General features: G+C 41.5%; 1 protein-coding gene across 11 annotated transcripts in view; it reads left to right on the top strand.

The window, feature by feature from the left end:
- The first annotated feature begins 6,090 nt into the window (after positions 1 to 6,090).
- The window catches only part of LOC128693237 (protein GOLM2), a 94,610-nt gene continuing 80,975 nt past the window's right edge, over positions 6,091 to 19,725 (top strand). For 5 of the 11 annotated variants that reach the window (XM_053782769.2, XM_053782772.2, XM_053782763.2 and 2 more), the window contains exons 1-3: positions 6,092 to 6,278; positions 11,997 to 12,198; positions 17,303 to 17,455. In XM_053782769.2, the coding sequence (XP_053638744.1) occupies positions 6,124 to 6,278; positions 11,997 to 12,198; positions 17,303 to 17,455 (510 nt within the window). In that variant the 5' untranslated portion in view covers positions 6,092 to 6,123. Of the gene's footprint in view, positions 6,279 to 11,996; positions 12,199 to 17,302; positions 17,456 to 19,725 lie in introns of all 11 variants that reach the window. The other 6 variants (XM_053782767.2, XM_053782765.2, XM_053782770.2 and 3 more) reach the window with 3 other exon arrangements.

Genomic DNA, 19,725 nt, shown 5'->3' on the forward strand with positions numbered 1-19,725 from the left:
CCTGTTCACGGACCGGGCAGCGGGGGCACTGACCCTCGAAACCCTCTCCAGGTATGGTTTACATGTCACCATCCATCATACAGGATGGTTTGCCTGTCACCATCCATCATACAGGATGGTTTGCCTGTCACCATCCATCATACAGGATGGTTTACCTGTCACCATCCATCATACAGGATGGTTTACCTGTCACCATCCATCATACAGGATGGTTTGCCTGTCACCATCCATCATACAGGATGGTTTACCTGTCACCATCCATCATACAGGATGGTTTACCTGTCACCATCCATCATACAGGATGGTTTGCCTGTCACCATCCATCATACAGGATGGTTTACTCATCACCATCCATCATACAGGATGGTTTACTCGTCACCATCCATCACACAGGATGGTTTACTCGTCACCATCCATCACACAGGATGGTTTACCTGTCACCATCCATCATACAGGATGGTTTACTTATCACCATCCATCATACAGGATGGTTTACTTATCACCATCCATCATACAGGATGGTTTACATGTTACCATCCATCACACAGGATGGTTTATCTGTCACCATCCATCATGCAGGATGGTTTACTCATCACCATCCATCATGCAGGATGGTTTACATGTTACCATCCATCACACAGGATGGTTTATCTGTCACCATCCATCATGCAGGATGGTTTACTCGTCACCATCCATCACACAGGATGGTTCACCTGTCACCATCCATCACAAAGGATGGTTCACCTGTCACCATCCATCACACAGGATGGTTTACCTGTCACCATACATCACACAGGATGGTTTATCTGTCACCATCCATCATACAGGATGGTTTACTCGTCACCATCCATCACACAGGATGGTTCACCTGTCACCATCCATCACAAAGGATGGTTCACCTGTCACCATCCATCACACAGGATGGTTCACCTGTCACCATCCATCACACAGGATGGTTCACCTGTCACCATCCATCACACAGGATGGTTTACCTGTCACCATCCATCACACAGGATGGTTCACATGTCACCATCCATCACACAGGATGGTTCACCTGTCACCATCCATCACACAGGATGGTTCACCTGTCACCATCCATCACACAGGATGGTTTACCTGTCACCATCCATCACACAGGATGGTTCACATGTCACCATCCATCACACAGGATGGTTCACCTGTCACCATCCATCACACAGGATGGTTTACCTGTCACCATCCATCACACAGGATGGTTCACATGTCACCATCCATCACACAGGATGGTTCACCTGTCACCATCCATCACACAGGATGGTTCACCTGTCACCATCCATCACACAGGATGGTTTACCTGTCACCATCCATCACACAGGATGGTTCACATGTCACCATCCATCACACAGGATGGTTTACCTGTCACCATCCATCACACAGGATGGTTTACCTGTCACCATCCATCACACAGGATGGTTTACCTGTCACCATCCATCACACAGGATGGTTTACCTGTCACCATCCATCACACAGGATGGTTTACCTGTCACCATCCATCACACAGGATGGTTCACCTGTCACCATCCATCACACAGGATGGTTCACCTGTCACCATCCATCACACAGGATGGTTCACCTGTCACCATCCATCACACAGGATGGTTTACCTGTCACCATCCATCACACAGGATGGTTTACCTGTCACCATCCATCACACAGGATGGTTCACCTGTCACCATCCATCACACAGGATGGTTCACCTGTCACCATCCATCACACAGGATGGTTCACCTGTCACCATCCATCACACAGGATGGTTTACCTGTCACCATCCATCACACAGGATGGTTCACCTGTCACCATCCATCACACAGGATGGTTTACCTGTCACCATCCATCATACAGGATGGTTCACCTGTCACCATCCATCACACAGGATGGTTTACCTGTCACCATCCATCACACAGGATGGTTCACCTGTCACCATCCATCACACAGGATGGTTCACCTGTCACCATCCATCACACAGGATGGTTCACCTGTCACCATCCATCACACAGGATGGTTCACCTGTCACCATCCATCACACAGGATGGTTCACCTGTCACCATCCATCACACAGGATGGTTCACCTGTCACCATCCATCACACAGGATGGTTCACCTGTCACCATCCATCACACAGGATGGTTCACCTGTCACCATCCATCACACAGGATGGTTTACCTGTCACCATCCATCACACAGGATGGTTCACCTGTCACCATCCATCACACAGGATGGTTCACCTGTCACCATCCATCACACAGGATGGTTTACCTGTCACCATCCATCACACAGGATGGTTTACCTGTCACCATCCATCACACAGGATGGTTTACCTGTCACCATCCATCACACAGGATGGTTCACCTGTCACCATCCATCACACAGGATGGTTCACCTGTCACCATCCATCACACAGGATGGTTTACCTGTCACCATCCATCACACAGGATGGTTTACCTGTCACCATCCATCACACAGGATGGTTTACCTGTCACCATCCATCACACAGGATGGTTCACCTGTCACCATCCATCACACAGGATGGTTCACCTGTCACCATCCATCACACAGGATGGTTTATTCGCTCATCCAACTGTTACTAGCCTTAGCTCACACAGTAAGGGGCCGGGGTTCGATCCCCGGACGAGGGGCAGGATTCTGTATGTTCCCTCACACCTGTTCACATAGCAGGAAGTAGGTACTTGTGGTGTTAGACGCCTGGCGTGGGTAAGTAAGATCATTTAGGTACAGGTACACATCAATAGTTACATTAATTATCATACATAACAACATATGTGTAGATTACCTAGGATAACCCCCCCCCCCACAAAAAATAAAATGTGTCAATTATAACTGACAGATGTTAGCCTAAATGAGCCTAAAATAATCCAGTAGTCAAACACTGTAACGGTATTTAGGTTGTGGGTCTTTGATAATTATCAATGTATTTATTTACGATTATTTATTAGTACGCTGGGCAAAATTATATTTCGTACATAGCGAGGCTTGGTCATGGACTTGGCCTCGGGGGGCGCTGACCCCCAGCACACCCTCCAGGTACGGTAATTATGGATATCCGGTCCTAGTGTGAGTAAAGTGATAATTTATTGGTAACATTGTGTAATATACGATTAGCTTTCTCGTGAAATAACGTAACGTAAATTAGCGACCTAACTTAACCTTACTCCGCCATTGGTAGATATGGGGCTGGCACACCTTTGTTACACTTAATTCATCTTTATCTTCACCGTGATTGGTCAGGCGCCTCAAAACTAACCATGACTATCTCTATTTTTTTTTTTTACAAGAAATAACAATGTGTCAGGGTAAGATTATTTACGTACAGTTTTACACGATTTTGGATATATACAGTTCTGTTACATAATAACATATGTATATGTTAGGATACCTGATCAGCCGGGCTGTGGCTCGTACGTTGGATTGCGTGCAGCCAGCAGTAACAGCCTGGTTGATCAGGCTCTGATCCACCAGGAGACCTGGTCACAGACCGGGCCGCGGGGGCGTTGACCCCCGAAACTCTCCAGGTAAACTCCAGGTAACCCCCCAAAATTAAGTGACATTTCATTGGTGTCCTTATTTCCAGCGGTGTCCTTGATTTTCATTAATGCTCTTTATTCCATTTAGGGTCACATTTAAAATTATGTCCTTGATTTCAATTGGTGGCCATGATTTCGTTTGATTTTCATTGGTGCTTTATTTCATTGGGGACTTGATTTCCATTGGTGTTTTCGGTTTCCATTGGTGTCCTTGACTTTCACTGGTGTCCTTTGATTTCCACAAGTATCCTTTACTTCCACGGGTGTCGTTATTTTTATTGGTTTCCCTGACTCCAAAAATAACGGGATAAACACACTAGCCAACACAGACGGGTTTACCTGGAGAGGGTTTCGGGGGTCAACGCTCCCGCGACCCGGTCTGAGACAAGGCCTCAAGGTGGATCAGGGTCTGATCAACCAGGCTGTTACTGCTTGCCGCATGCAAACTGACGTACGAACCACAACCCGGTTGGTCAGGTACTGACTTTAGGTGCCTGTCCAGTGCTTTCTTGAAGGCAGCCAGGGGTCTATTGGTAATCCCCCTTATGTATGCTGGGAGGCAGTTAAACAGTCTTGGGCCCCGGACACTTGTGTTGTCTCTCAGTGTACTCGTGGCGCCCCTGCTTTTCATCGGGGGAATATTACATCTCCTTCCGAGTCTTTTGCTTTCATAGGGAGTGATTTTCGTGTGCAGGTTTGGTACCAATCTTGCCAGGACGTTCCAAGTGTATATTATCATGTATCTCCCTCGCCTGCGTTCCAGGGAATACAGATCAAAGACCTTCAACCGTTCCCAGTAGTTTAGGTGCCTTATCGTACTTATGTGTGCCATGAAAGTTATTTGTAAACTCTCCAGGTCTGCAATGTAGCCAGCCTTGAAGGGGGCTGTTAGTGTACAGCAGTATTCCAGCCTAGAGAGCACAAGCGATTTGAAGATAATCATCATGTGCTTGGCGTCCCTAGTTTTGAAGGTTCTCATTATCCATCCTATCATTTTCCTAGCAGATGAGGTAGATACATTGTCGTGGTCTTTGAAGGCGAGATCCTCTGACATTATCACTCCCAGGTCCTTCACATTACTTTTCCGCTCTATTGTATGGTTAGAATTTGTCATATACCCTGATACTTTTTAATTTCCTCAAGTTTCCCATATCTGAGTAGTTGAAATTAATCCTCGTTGAACTTCATATTGTTTTGAGTGACCCATTCGAAGATTTGGTTGATGTCCGCCTAGAGTCTCTCAGTGTCTTCAATGGAGGTCACTGCCATGGTAATCCGGGTGTCATCCGCAAAGGAAGACACGGAGCTATGGCTTACATATGTCAGAAATGAGGATGAGGAATAGAATGGGAGCGAGTACTGTGCCATGTGGAACAGCTTTCACCGTGGCTGCCTGGGACTTGACTCTGTTTACTATTACACTTTCTGTTCTATTTGTCAGGAAGTTATAGATCCAGCTACCAACTTTTCCTGTTATTCCTTTATCACTCAGTTTGTGTGCTGTTATACCATGGTCACACTTGTCGAAAGCTTTTGAAAAGTCTGTGTATACTACATGTATTTTGTTTATCCTCAACAGCATCCAGGACCTTGTCATAGTGGTCCAGTAGCTGGGACAGGCAGGAGTGACCTGTTCTAAACCCGCGTTGCCCTGGGTTGTGTAACTGATGGGTATGTAGGTGGTTGGCCCTCAGGCTGAGGGACTGATTACCTCAATTATTATTATTATAATCAAGGGGGAAGGGCTAAACCTGGAGGATTATACAGCGCCTTGGGGGGGGGGATGTGGAAGGCATTCAGGCTTAATTCGGGGAACTGGAGCACAGATCCAATTCCCTAAATCAAGAGCCCCTCACCAACATCAAGGAACCTTCCTTGAGGGGTGATTACCTCAAACTCCTCATCTTTCACCTTTCTCTGCACTGGACTGAAGAAGCCACTGCCAGGCGAAACGTTTCCAGGATAAAGATACCCAGATATTACACAAGTGTCTCATTTACCAACACAGATGGGTGTTAATGATGCTTCTCTAACTAACTACCAACGAGGTAATAATATAGATTTATTTATTTTAGTGAAGTATTCCTGGTGTGGGAAGGCCACAAGCCGCATTTTACCACACTAATGTTACTCTGCTTTCTTTGTCTTTCCCTTGTAATCATGGCATAAAGCCGTCGGATGAGGCAAGATAACGAGTCTACAGCCGTCTGTGGTATTATTTGCTACTGTAACGGGCATAAAAAAAATGTTTGAACGTAGATAAAATAAAAGTGTTGGGTAAAATAATGTTGTCAGGCACCTTGTGTTGTCATCTGTGTACAATGTCCGGACTCTTGGTTCATCTCCGGCTTCGTTTTTATTAACCTCTATTATCCTCTATGTCGTGTTAGTTCTTCTCATTGCTTGCTTCTTGCGGTTAATTACTGCTTAGAATAGTGCTGCTGTTAACTGATGACATTGTAGATTAATAGGGTAAATGGCTAACTTTCTGGACGAAGGTTTGTGCGATGTGATTCGCATGAAGTGGTTGTGTGGCAGTCAAGATGATACGGAGAGGCAGTGGCCGGACACCCCCATTTATTTTGGTGGGTCTCGTCTTAATTGTACTTATCTTGGGATTTAATTACTGGACACTCTCTTCTCAAAATGCCGACTTACAGCAGGAGGTGGAAAAATTGCAAGCAGAGTTGAAGATTAGGTAAGACGAGACCAGTTTGCCCTTGGTATGTAAAATTACTCTGCTCTCTCTCTTGTACTCAATATAACCTGCCTTATTCCACTTTAGATCATTATTTAGTCAAGCTACACAGGTAATTACTGTACATATAAGAAAGTCATTACAAACAACGGCTGTAATGGACGAATGCTGCTCTGCAGGTCTCGGCCCTTAATTATAATTTAAATTGTACAATATTAGGCTAGTTTTGCAGTGAAGATATTATTTTGTTGTGCAAATGGTAAAAAAGTAGCATAACCTAAAGAAATACAACCATAAATAACCTAACTTAACCTTACCCCCACCATCTTTTGACATCCATCATCGTACACACAGTCAGTTGTACTTATGTGTAAAGGTACACATAAGTATAATTTTAATACGAAGTGTAAATTACCTAGGATAACCCCCAAAAAAGTCAGTGACTTATTTCCATTGGGGTCTCAATAACCTGTGGCCTCCACTCCAAAACGACAGATATTAGTGCCAGGAAAAAAAGAGCCCCCCATACCACCAATCCGACGACATTTATCTTTGCAAATATACAACCAGCAACGAACAACAAAATACCTTTCATCTGTGCACTGCTTACAGAGTCAAATGCAATGTTTGTGGTTTTCACAGAGACCCATATAAAGGATCACTTGAACTATGAACTATGGATCCCGGGTTACAACTTATACAGATGTGACAGAGTGAACAGGCAAAAGGAGGTTGGCCTGTATATCACTGAGTCACTTATATGCTCAAAGCTACTAAATGCATGATGTAGTTGAAGTTTTAGCACTAAAGATTGAAAACCAAAACCTGGTCATTGTGGTTGTATACAAGCTTCCTGATGCAACGTCCCAACAATTCCAGGAACAGCTTTTCAAAATTGACCACTGTCTGGAAAATCTTCCAGCTCCTGCCCCCAACATCTTGCTCATGGGGGATTTCAACCTAAGGCACCGAAAATGGAGGAATATAGCAAATAATGTTGTAGCAGAGATAACACCAGGAGGCAGCTCAGATGAAAACTCGCACACACATGAACTTTTAAATACGTATCTGCACCAAATTCTCCTTAAACCAGCAAATAATAGAGCCTACATGATTGGAGAATATGCTAGACCTCATCTTCACTAACAATGATGATCTGATATGAAATGTCATCATATCAAAAACAATATACTCAGATTGCAACATAATAAAGGTCCAGACATGTATGTGGGGGGCCCCAGACTGACAAAAAGTGATCAGTCACCAGGGACCCTTCATCAAATTCAACTTCAATAACAAAAACGTCCTAAACGATATAAACTGGGAAGATAGCCTAAGCAACATGGATCCTAACCTATGCTAGAACAAATTAACTTTGTGGCACTTGAGGTATGCTCAAGGCATATACCCTTAAGGAAAAGGAGGAGAAGATGTAAACTAGAAAGCGAAAGGCACTCCCTATACAAGCAAAGGCAAAGAATAACATAGCGGCTACAAGAGACCAATATATTTGCAATATGTAGGGAGACACTGGTCAGAGAAATAGCAAACATCAAACTAAAGCTAAAGGAATCTTACAGGAGTCAAGAAACATGGGAAGAACTAAAAGCCATAAATGAAATTGAAAGAAACACAAAGTATTTCTTTTCTTATGCCAAATCAAAGTCGAGAATAACATCCAGTATTGGGTCTTACACAGATGGCAGCAAGGAAATTAGTGAGCTATTCAAGTCCCAATATGACTCGGTTTTTAGAGAGCCGCTTACCAGAATGAGAGCCGAAGACCTCAATGAATTTTTAATAAGAGAGACAAAATTTGGTAGGCACACACCTCTCTGATATCCTGATGCCAAATGACTTCGAAAAGGCAATAAATGATATGGCCCATGCACCCTGCCCCAGGCCCAGACTCATGGAGCTCCGTGTTCATCAAGTACTGCAAGAAATCCCTATCACGTGCTCTTAACATCCTATGGAGGGGGAGCATGGACACTGGGGTTGTCCCATAATTATTAAAAACAACAGACATAGCCCCACACCACAAAGGGGGCAGTAAAGCAATAGCAAACAGCTACAGACCAATAATGCTAACGTCTCGTATAAAAATCTTTGAAAGGGTTCTAAGAAGGAAGATCACCACCCATCTAGATGCCCATCAGTTACACAACCCAGGGAAGCATGGGTTTAGAACAGGACGCTCCTGTCTGTCCCAACTACTGGGCCACTATGACAAGGTCCTGGATGCTCTAGAAGACAAACAGAATGCAGATGTAATATACACAGACTTTGCAAAAGCCTTTGACAAGTGTGACCATGGTGTAATAGTGCACAAAATATGTGATAACGGAATAACAGGAAAAGTTGGTAGATGGATCTATAATTTCCTAACAAATAGAACACGAGTAGTAGTAGTCAACAGAGTAAAGTCTGAGGCGGCTACGGTGAAAAGCTCTGTTCCACAAGGCACAGTACTCGCTACCATCTTGTTCCTCATCCTCATATCAGACATAGACAGGGATATAAGCCACAGCACTGTGTCTTCCTTTGCAGATGACACCCGAATTTGCATGACAGTGTCCTCCATTAAAGACACTGCAAAACTTCAGGTGGACATCAACCAAATCTTTAAATGGGCTGCAGAAAACAATATGAAGTTCAATGATGAGAAATTTCAACTCCGATATGGAAAATGTGAGGAAATTAAAACTTCATCAGAGTATAAAACAAATTCCAACCACACAATAGAGTGAAAAACTAATGTCAAAGACCTGGGTGTGACCATGTCAGAGGATCTCACCTTCAAGGACCATAACAGTGTATCAATCGCATTTACTAGAAAAATGACAGGATAGATAATGAGAACCTTCTAAACCAGGGATGCCAAGCCCATGATGACACTCTTCAGGTCACTTGTTCTATCTAAGCTGGAATATTGCTGCACACCAACAGCACCTTTCAAGGCAGGTGAAATTGCTGACCTAGAAAATGTAGAGAACCTTCACTGCACGCATAACTGTGATAAAGCACCTCAGTTACTGGGAACGCTTGAAGTTCCTAAAACCTGTACTCCCTAGAATGCAGGCAGGAGAGATACACGATTATATACACTTGGAAAATCCTAGAGGGATTAGTACCAAACCTGCACATGAAAATCACTTCCTACGAAGGCAAAAGACTCGGCAGACGATGCAACATCCCCCCAATAAAAAGCAGGGGTGCCACTAGCACGATAAAGAGACAACACAATAAGTGTGAGGGACCCAAGACTGTTCAACTGCCTCCCAGCATATATAAGGGGGATTATCAATAGACCCTTGGCAGTCTTCAAGCAGGCACTGGACAGACACCTAAAGTCAGTACCTGCCCAGCCAGGCTGTGGATCGTATGTTGGACTGCGTGCGGCTAGCAGTAACAGCCTGGATGATCAGGCCCTGGTCCACCATGGGGCCTGGTCACGGACTGGGCCGCTGGGGCATTGACCCCTGGAACTCTCTCCAGGTATAGTACAAAATGGGTACTTGAGTGTTAGTCAGACTGGTGTGGGTTGCATCCCCGGACAAAATTGACCTAATTTGCCTGAAATGCAGACATCAACCATGATCTTCAAATGGGCCACTCAAAACAATATGAAGTTCAATGAAGAGAAATTTCAGATATGGAAAACTTGAAGAAATTAAAACTGTGCCAGAAAAAGAGCAAAAAAGTTATGTGAAGGACCTGGGAAGGATAATGTCAGAGGTTCTCGCCTTCAAAGACCACAACAATGTATCTACCATATCTGCTAGGAAAATGATAGAATGGGAACCTTCAGAACTAAGAACACCAAGCCCATGATGATTCTCTTCAAATCGCTTGTTCTCTCTAGGCTGGAATGCTGCTGTACACTAACTGCCCCCTTCAAGGCAGGCGAAATTGCTGACCTGGAGAGTGTACAAAGAACTTTCATGGCACACACAAGTACGATAAGGCACCTAAATTACTATGCTCTTTTCTGTCATGTCAGAGATCACAGTCATCCTATTGACTGGTCTTCTGCTAAAACTGCCTACCCTATTGCCATCTGGTTGAATCCTTCCTTATACACAACTTTCCTTGTATGAATCTTAGTCCTGGCTTTGTCTCTGTAGATGCCTTCCTTTCCCATTACAATGTAAAATGCTCCAAACTTCAGAACACCTGTGAATTAACCTGATGCTTTTTTCCCCCTTCTCCCTCTTCTCCTTTCCTCTTTCTCCTTTGGGTTTTCTTTCTTCTGACCTGGGTATTTGGTCCATTACTATTATTTCACCCCCATCCCTCTGTATTCTTGTTCCTACCATTTGTGGGCACCTAGTTCCCTTGCAGTGCTCCTCTCTCTTAGTCTTTGACTCTGCTACTACTACTACCTCTACCACCACTTTTCTTCCTTTCCTACAACCTCTCTCCCCATCCCTGTCTGCTGGCCTGTATATACTCCCTCCTTTTCTCCTTTTTGTTAGTGTGACTTTGTAAATGGTCCAAGTGAGACCAAAATGTCGTCATAAGCTCCACTCTCCTATGTGTGGGCTATTTGTGTATTGTTCCCTGGAGTGCAGGTGTGAGAGATAGGTGATAATATACACATGGGAAAATCCTAGAGGGATTAGTACTAAACTTGCAAACAAAAATCACTCCCTATGAAAGCAAAAGACTCAGCAGGAGATGCAACATTCCCCCAATGAAAAATAGGGGTGCTACGAGTACACTGAGAGAGAACGCAATAAGTGTTTGGGGGCTTAGACTGTTCAATTGCCTCCCAGCATACATAAGAGAGATTACCAATAGACCCCGGCTGTCTTCAAGAAGGTGCTGGACATGCACCTAAAGTCAGTACCTGACTAGCCAGGCTGTGGTTCATATGCCAGTTTGTGTGTGGCCAGCAGTAACAGCCTTGTTGATCAGACCCTGATCCACCACGAGGCCTGGTCTCAGACAGAGACGTGGGGGCATTAACCCCGAAAACCCTCTCCAGGTATACTCCAGGAGTAATGGTCGTAAACTATAGCCATCAGTTTGAATGGGTTAAGGGTGATAATACTAATTAGCATCAGAAATCTTACGAAGATAGATTAGTAAAGTTGCATTTCTTAAAAATAAAATAAAGGATACATTCATTATATATTTGGTGTAAAAGTGGATAAAAGGCACAGATAAAATGGATATGTCTTAATGGGCACATGTATTTTTTTGCATACAACAATGGTAACATTAGTGGGATTTAACCTGTTATAACCTAATGAAGGCAAACATTAACTTTTTTCTATTGATATGAGATTATTGTGTGATGGATCCTTTTTATTTTCTCTATGGTTTGAATGCTCAAAAGACTTAATTTATCTTGTTTGGGTATATGCTTCATGTGAATTGTAATAAAAATTTGTGGATTAATACAATGTACAGTACTTCAGTTTTAACCAGGCAAATGGAAGTATTTCCAGAAAAATATAGTGTTAGTTCAGAAAATATATTCAGGGCACAGAGAGAGAGAGATTCTCACCTCATTATTGAAATGATCCCTAGTACCAATGATGGATATTAACAGGTATATTGTGACCTAGACAATATATATACTTGATTTGAGGCAGAGCCTCAGTAATTGAAGGATTACTTGATGTAAGTATTAAGCTTTTATAATTTATTTTTCTGTCAGATTTTTTTTTTCTTTTGGGGGGGGACTTCATTATTCTTTTCGAATTTCAGTGCTATGAAACAGGAACAATCAGAGACTAAAAATGCAGCGCTTCAAGAAACAGTTCATGAGATGGACAGTATATCTGCCAATTTAAAAAAGAAACTAGAGGAAGAGAAAGATGTCCTAAAGTCAAAAGATCATGATAATCAGAAGAAAGAATACGAGATAACCAGTTTGAAGAATAAACTTGTGAAGCTCCAAGAACACATTGTGAGTACATTCTTCTTAATCAGAGCTTGAGTATTGTAAAGTAATTTATCTAATGGTAACCTTTTTCAAATTCTTAATGTAGTTGAATGCTCATACAGTAATTTATGATATACAGTGGACCCCCGGCTTACGATATTAATTCATTCCAGAAGTATGTTCAGGTGCCATTACTGAACGAATTTGTTCCCATAAGGAATATTGTGAATTAGATTAGTCCATTTCAGACCCCCAAACATACACGTACAAACGCACTTACATAAATACACTTACATAATTGGTCGCATTGGGAGCTGATCGTGAACCGGGGGTCCACTGTATTACTAATTTTTGTGCTAAATAAACTCTACTTTTCTAATTAAATAATTGAAGAATAAATTTCAGTATTGTAAGTGAAACATGATTATATATCACTAGACCATAATATTGAAATGAATGATATTTCAGCTTGATAATCATCCAAGGTAAACAGAAATTTCATACAAGTTTCATTTCCAGTATGTAGGGTAATTATAAATCTCTTCAACGTTGGGAGAACCCCCTCACAAAATTACCTTTAGTACAATAATTGAAAATGGGTTAAAACTATAATTAAAAATTATACAGATGTGCAAACTAGTACAATACTTGATATTTGGCACAGTAGAAAAAACTGTAGTAATTATAAGATTATGGCAACTTAATTAAGGGCATGGATAGTACACACTACAGTGATTGATCCTCAGCTTTCTAAATCAGTAATGTGGATCTGGACTCTCATGCCATTCTCCACCAGTGGTTGCCATTATCATTGCTCTTTTTTCTGCTCTTCTGATCTTTTCAGGGAGGGCTACTTTAGTGCCAGTGAAGGGCTTTTAATCCAAGAAATTAGAGCTGTCTTCCTCTTCCTGATACAATCTGCATAATTTCCATTCCTTAAGCTCTGTATGACCATGGCTGTAGTTCTTCCCCTTGGATATAAACAGTTATTTTCTGCTCTTCTGACTTAATTATATCAGAGGTTGTGGGCATAAATTTGATATTAACCCTTTCAGGGTCCGTCCCGTAGATCTACGGCTTTACGTTCAGGGTCCAAACCGTAGATCTACGTCATGAGCTCAGCTCACTCTGATAAACTGTGAGTGGTACATTTGGGCCTAGATATGAGAGAATACATCTATGTGGTATGTGTGCACCACATAAAACAGATCCTGCAGCACACTGTGTATAATGAGAGAAAAAAAACTGAAATCATGATTTTTTGATTAAAACAGCGACTTTGCAGTGTTTTTTCGTATGTTTTTATAGTTGTATTTGCGATTTCTTGGTCTCATTTGATAGAATGGAAGACATATTACAGAAATAGAGATGATTTTGATTGGTTTTAGCACTGGAAATGGCTTGAAACTGAGCTCAAAGTAGAGGAAATGTTAAATTTTTGCCGATATTCAAGAGTAAACAAATGACCTTACACATCTAATACACACCAGCTGGTGGGTCTAATATACATTCACAAATATGGTGATGATATTTATACAATTATTACAGTATTGCATAACAGTAAATCTTCTATTTTTTGGTGTGAATAAAAATTCATTATGTGAATAAAAAATCAAAATGGAATTTATTTGTAAAGCCTCAAAACGTAAGTAATGAACAGAGGAAACGTTAGTTTAGTTCCAGGAATACCTACATTGTTTATTCTGGACCCCATTTTGAAATTGGAATATTTTGAACTTTGTGTTAAATTGGCCAAATTAACAATTTCCGATCACTTTATTTTGTAGTTGAAACAGTTGACTTGGCGATTTCTTGTGCTCAATCGATAGCAAAGAAGTAATACTAGTGAAATAGCTAAGAATTTGGTTGACTGGAATAATGTAATTGGCCTAAACTGGGAGTCAAAGTCGGCAAAATTGTCGATTCGTAAATATCGCTGACATCAAAATTCGCGAGAGCATAATTTCGTCAATTTTCCATCAAATTTCGTACTTTTTGTTTTATTACCTTCACAAAAAGATTCTCTACCATTTCATAAGAAAAAATAACAATTTTTTTTTGAAAATTCTTGGACACTGGGGCACCACTTCAGATTTGGGCCTTGGACCCTGAAGGGGTTAAGAGAATTCAGATTGTCCAGGAGTTGACATAGTAGAAATTAACCATTAAATATTTTTAAACAGACAAGTGTGTTATCGGTTGTTAAGTTTGCTTCATGGACTTAATGGAAGTGAAGCATACTCATTAGAAGGGATAGATACCTAAAAAAATAAAAGAAGGAAACTTAAAATTAGGAGGGGAAAACGACACTCATGAACTGAATCATCTTTTTAATGTAATAGAAAAAATATATAAATGTTAATTAAACAATGTAAAGAAAAGATTTAACAGCACAGTATTTACTTTGAATGCTGATGTTATGTGTAATGTGATTGCTATATTGCTAGGTTAGCATTGGCAGGTGGCTTACAACCACGCATTTTGTTCACTAAATCATGTAATCACCAATCGTGGGAATTGTAAAAAAGCTGTAAAAGGCTGTCTTTACTCACAATGGCAGATTGATACAACAATAAACAAACTTGCATGAGAATCTCTCTTTAACATGTAAAGAGTGTTATGTGGTAACAGCTGCCTTCATGATAATCATGTCTTCCAAAAAATAACGTGTAACTTCAAACCAGCAAACATGAATAATGTAAGTCCCCACAAGACAAATGATGTGCAGATACAACCAGCACACAAAGTAATACAAGTCTACCACAGAAAATAAGTAATTATAAGATAGGAGTGTGTCTGCATAATAACCACTTCCTACTGCCATCTGAACTCCCAGCAAGACAAAACATCAAGGTTGACATCCTGAGTAATGTGTATGTTTATACCAAGATTTAACCTAGAAAATTGGTACATCCTCATGTGTGTGGGTATGGGAGGGGAGGGGAGGTCAAGGCAGTGGGAGTGGCAGGAATGGAAGTGGCAGCAGACATGTCCTGCCTGGCTGGAAGTCACTGATCAAGTGCAACTAGCCCAGGTGGTGGTGGAGGACCAATTGCTCCTGACCCTGGGTGGTAGCAGAAGCAATGCACCTGCTCACAACAAACCTGGTTATCCAATCAGTGTACCTGGATATTAGTAAAACATATAGAGAAAATTTAGCAATTACAGTACTCTCAGGGTAGCTAGGATTCTCTGCATAATGATTTAGGAGGGATTTGTGCAACATTAGTCCCAAGCAAAAGTAAGAACCTGCATTTTGCTGTATAAAAGCTATGCACAGAATTTTTTTCACCTTAATTAAAACGTATGTCATCTTAGGGATCATATTCCAGAAAATTGCATTCTTTTCTATATTAAATGCAGTACAGTATTGCTGAGTACCATAATTTCCATCTTTAATAATGTTAGCAAACACTTTCATGAAGCCATCAATTACATTTTTCTTCAGGACTAGCAGTACCGTGTTTTATTGTGGGTTCTGATACTTTGTACAGTATTAGAGATTGTCGGAAAAATGTTGAAAATAATAAGTAACATTGGAAATAAATGGTATAAAATACCGACACAATGGAAATATAAACACATATGCAGTATAATGTGATCCTTTATTGACTACGTTTCGCCCACACAGTGGGCTTTTTCAAGTCACAAACAGATCTACCTGGGGTGGAAGGGACGCGAGTATTTATAGTCAGGTTCAGAATGCTGAGGTCATGTGGAGAATGCTGCATCTGATGATGTACCGAGTGGGGTTATAGAGTCTAAAATCTTGGGTAGCTTGGAAAGGAGATTGGATAAGTTTGTGAGCAGACCTTCTACAGTGTTCTTCCATTCCTGTGTTCTTATGTGGTATAGCGATGAAGAAGTTTCTTGGCAAGTGGTTCAGCTATGTTATAGAAGCCACTATTCTGGTTGAAGTTGTCGGATATAGAAATAAGTGATGATTCCAGGATTCTTCGGTATTGAGTGTTGTCTTCTGTGGCGATAAGTCTCGAGTTTCTGTAGTTTATCAAGTGGTTGTATGAATTACGGTGTTGTACACAGGCATTCCTTGTGTCGTCAGACCTGCTTGCGTACTGGTGTTCTGAAATACGTGTTTGGAGGTCCCTTGATGTTTCGCCCACGTATAATTTGTTGCAGTCATTACAAGGGATTATGTATACCCCTGCAGAGGGTGAAAGCTTGTCCTGTCTATCACTGGTAATGTCCTTGATGGTCATGGTTGTGGAGGTAGATACTTGGAATGAGGTATTGGAAAAGATGTTGGAAACATGTTTGGCAATGGAGTTGGTGGGGAGGACTATGTATCTCTTCTTGGCAGTGTCTTCTCTGGGTGTGTTGAAGATGTTTAATGCCCGTCGTCTGCAGTCTCTGATGAAGTGACGAGGATAGTGGAGTTTAGAAAATACTTGTTCAATTATCATGCATTCTTCTTCAAGAAACTCATTGCTGCAGATTCTGAGTGCACGCAGGAAGAAGTCTATAATTACACCACGTTTAGTTTTGGTGTCGTGGTGAGAGTAGAAGTGGAGAAGATCGTTTTGGTTGGTGGGTTTTCGATAGACTTTAAAACGTATTTCAGAACACCAATACGCAAGCAGGTCTGACGACACAAGGAATGCCTGCGTACAACACCGTAATTCACACAACCACTTGATAAACTACAGAAACTCGAGACTTATCGCCACAGAAGACAACACTCAATACCGAAGAATCCTGGAATCATCACTTATTTCTATATCCGACAACTTCAACCAGAATAGTGGCTTCTATAACATAGCTGAACCACTTGCCAAGAAACTTCTTCATCGCTATCCCACATAAGAACACAGGAATGGAAGAACACTGTAGAAGGTCAGCTCACAAACTTATCCAATCTCCTTTCTAAGCTACCCAAGATTTTAGACTCTATAACCCCACTCGGTACATCATCAGATGCAGCATTCTCCACCTGACTTCAGCATTCTGAACCTAACTATAAATACTCGCATCCCTTCCACCCCAGGTAGATCTGTTTGTGACTTGAAAAAGCCCACTGTGTGGGCGAAACGTAGTCAATAAAGGATCACATTATACTGCATATGTGTTTATATTTCCATAATAAGTAACATTCTGTGAAACATTTCAGGACACCATAACTCAGCAACTAGAAGATCATGAAGCAGAGCTTTCCAAAGCCAAGGAAACTAACATCCACCTAGCCACTGAACGGGATGATGCTGTTGAAGCCATTGCTGAAAAGGATGCTCTCATTAATACACTGAAACGGCAGCTGGAACAGGTGTGTTGTTATTGCTTTGCAGGCCTACCATTAATTTTCTACTGCCATTATGTACTGTAATCATGCTTCAGTGTTAGGTATCTTCTGAAGGGATACTGTGCACAATAAGTTTTTTCACAAGTGACCTATACTTAAACTTCACGAGAAAGTCTCATACGTCTTACCTATTACTGTTTACTTCAAGGTCTACTCGCTAGGTCAGAACCTCGCTTTACACCAGCCCATTTTCTAAGTGTTGGGCACACACTGGCTGTGCCTGATTCCTAGGGCAACTTGGCAAAGATAATGTTATTGTACAATAAAGCAGTTTATTGTCACACTTAGAAAATTTTGTCTGAATGTCACTTTCAGTAAGGTAGATTTTCTTATTGACTGGGGTATAGTATACCCCAGTATACCTGGGGTATAGTATACCCCAGTTGTTGTATGAGAGTATACATGTATACAGATGTTATTTTGTGTAATTTCTAAACAATGCCTTTGAAACCACACACATTTCTTCTTGCATGCCAACTTTCTGTTTTGTTGAGATACAGTATGCTGAATAAAGTTATGTGGCAGGTCTTGTAAGTGAATGAAACTAGTTGTTTCCTTCCATTTTAATTTAAAGAGTTAGATATAGCGAATTCCCTGCCATGAGCCACCAGATATTCCACCATCACCGCTCTCTGCCAACCAAACTTAATTACATTTCTCCACAAAGCCACAACATAAAGATTGCATTTGTTAAATGTGTGGATGACTGTTGGGTAAGTATTAATCAACTTACACAGTATTATTTCAGTTTTTGTAAGTACAGAACATTAAATTTAGGGAGGAAGTATGGAGGAAGTGAATAACATCATTTGCATATTGTGGAGTGGATGCGTTGGTGGATAGATGTAAGGAAGCGAAGTGACTCGTAGAAGATAAGAGAAGGCAAGTTGTGTTGTGAGGCATTTGTATAAAGAAATAAGTTTATCAGTGGGGACAAAAAAGAGAATGGAGTGTAATTGTTCTGACGCTCATGTAGGTAGTGATGTTATGTTTGAGATCGTGTGGTATGATTACTGTGTTACGTAGAGACTGCGGAGTGAAGAAATTAAAAGATTATGATGGTATGAGAGATTGTTTTTATTATTAGCACACTGGCCGATTCCCACCAAGGCAGGGTGGCCTGAAAAAGAAAAACTTTCACCATCATTCACTCTATCACTGTCTTGCCAGAAGGGTGCTTTATACTACAGTTTTTAAACTGCAACATTAACACCCCTCCTTCAGAGTGCAGGCACTGCACTTCCCATCTCCAGGACTCAAGTCCGGCCTGCCGATTTCCCTGAATCCCTTCATAAATGTTACTTTGCTCACACTCCAACAGCACTTCAAGTATTAAAAATCATTTGTCTCCATTCACTCCTATCAAACACGCTCATGCATGCCCGCTAGAAGTCAAAACCCCTCGCACACAAAACCTCCTTTATCCCCTCCCTCCAACCTTTCCTAGGCCGACCCCTACCCCGCCTTCCTTCCACTACAGACTGATACACTCTTGAAGTCATTCTGTTTCGCTCCATGAGAGATATAGTCTTTAAATGGTGATGTTGAAGGCTTCAATTAATGGAATTGGCACTTGTGTCTAATAGCATCACAATAGCAGAGTTTGATTTTTAGGTTGATTTTCCTCTGGTTTTGGGTCACGTTAGATCTCCACATATCTTGCTGCTGTTGTTGGCATTGCTATGCCATTTATGTAGAATTAAAAACCTTTGTAGACACATTTCTGTTTACAGTGGACCCCCGGTATTCGATAAATCCGGTTTTCGATGCATTTTAACGCAAAAAAATTTCCTCGGTATTCGATTGAAAACCCGGTATTTGATACGATTCATACGAGACCTGTCCACGTGTAGCCTGAACTGCCCCGTGTGTGCTAGTGTTTACAAGCCAGCCAGTGTGCGCGCATCTAAGAATACATTCGGTACATTCCATATTATCCATATTATCACTGTGTTTGGTGCTTGTTTCTGCAAAATAAGTCACCATGGGCCCCAAGAAAGCTTCTAGTGCCAGCCCTTCGAGAAAAAAGTCGCTAATGACTTACGAAATGAAGAAAGAGATAATTGCAAAGTACGAAAGTGGAGTGCATGTGTCGGAGCTGGTCAGGTTGTATAATAAACCCCAATCAACCATCTCTACTATAGTGACCAGGAAAACGACAATCAAGGAAGCTGTTCTTGCAAAAGGTGCAACTGTGATTACGAAACAGCGACCACAAGTGTTAGAAAATGTTG

The sequence above is a fragment of the Cherax quadricarinatus genome, chromosome 28 (assembly GCF_038502225.1).
Source record: "Cherax quadricarinatus isolate ZL_2023a chromosome 28, ASM3850222v1, whole genome shotgun sequence".
Classification (NCBI taxonomy): domain Eukaryota; kingdom Metazoa; phylum Arthropoda; class Malacostraca; order Decapoda; family Parastacidae; genus Cherax; species Cherax quadricarinatus.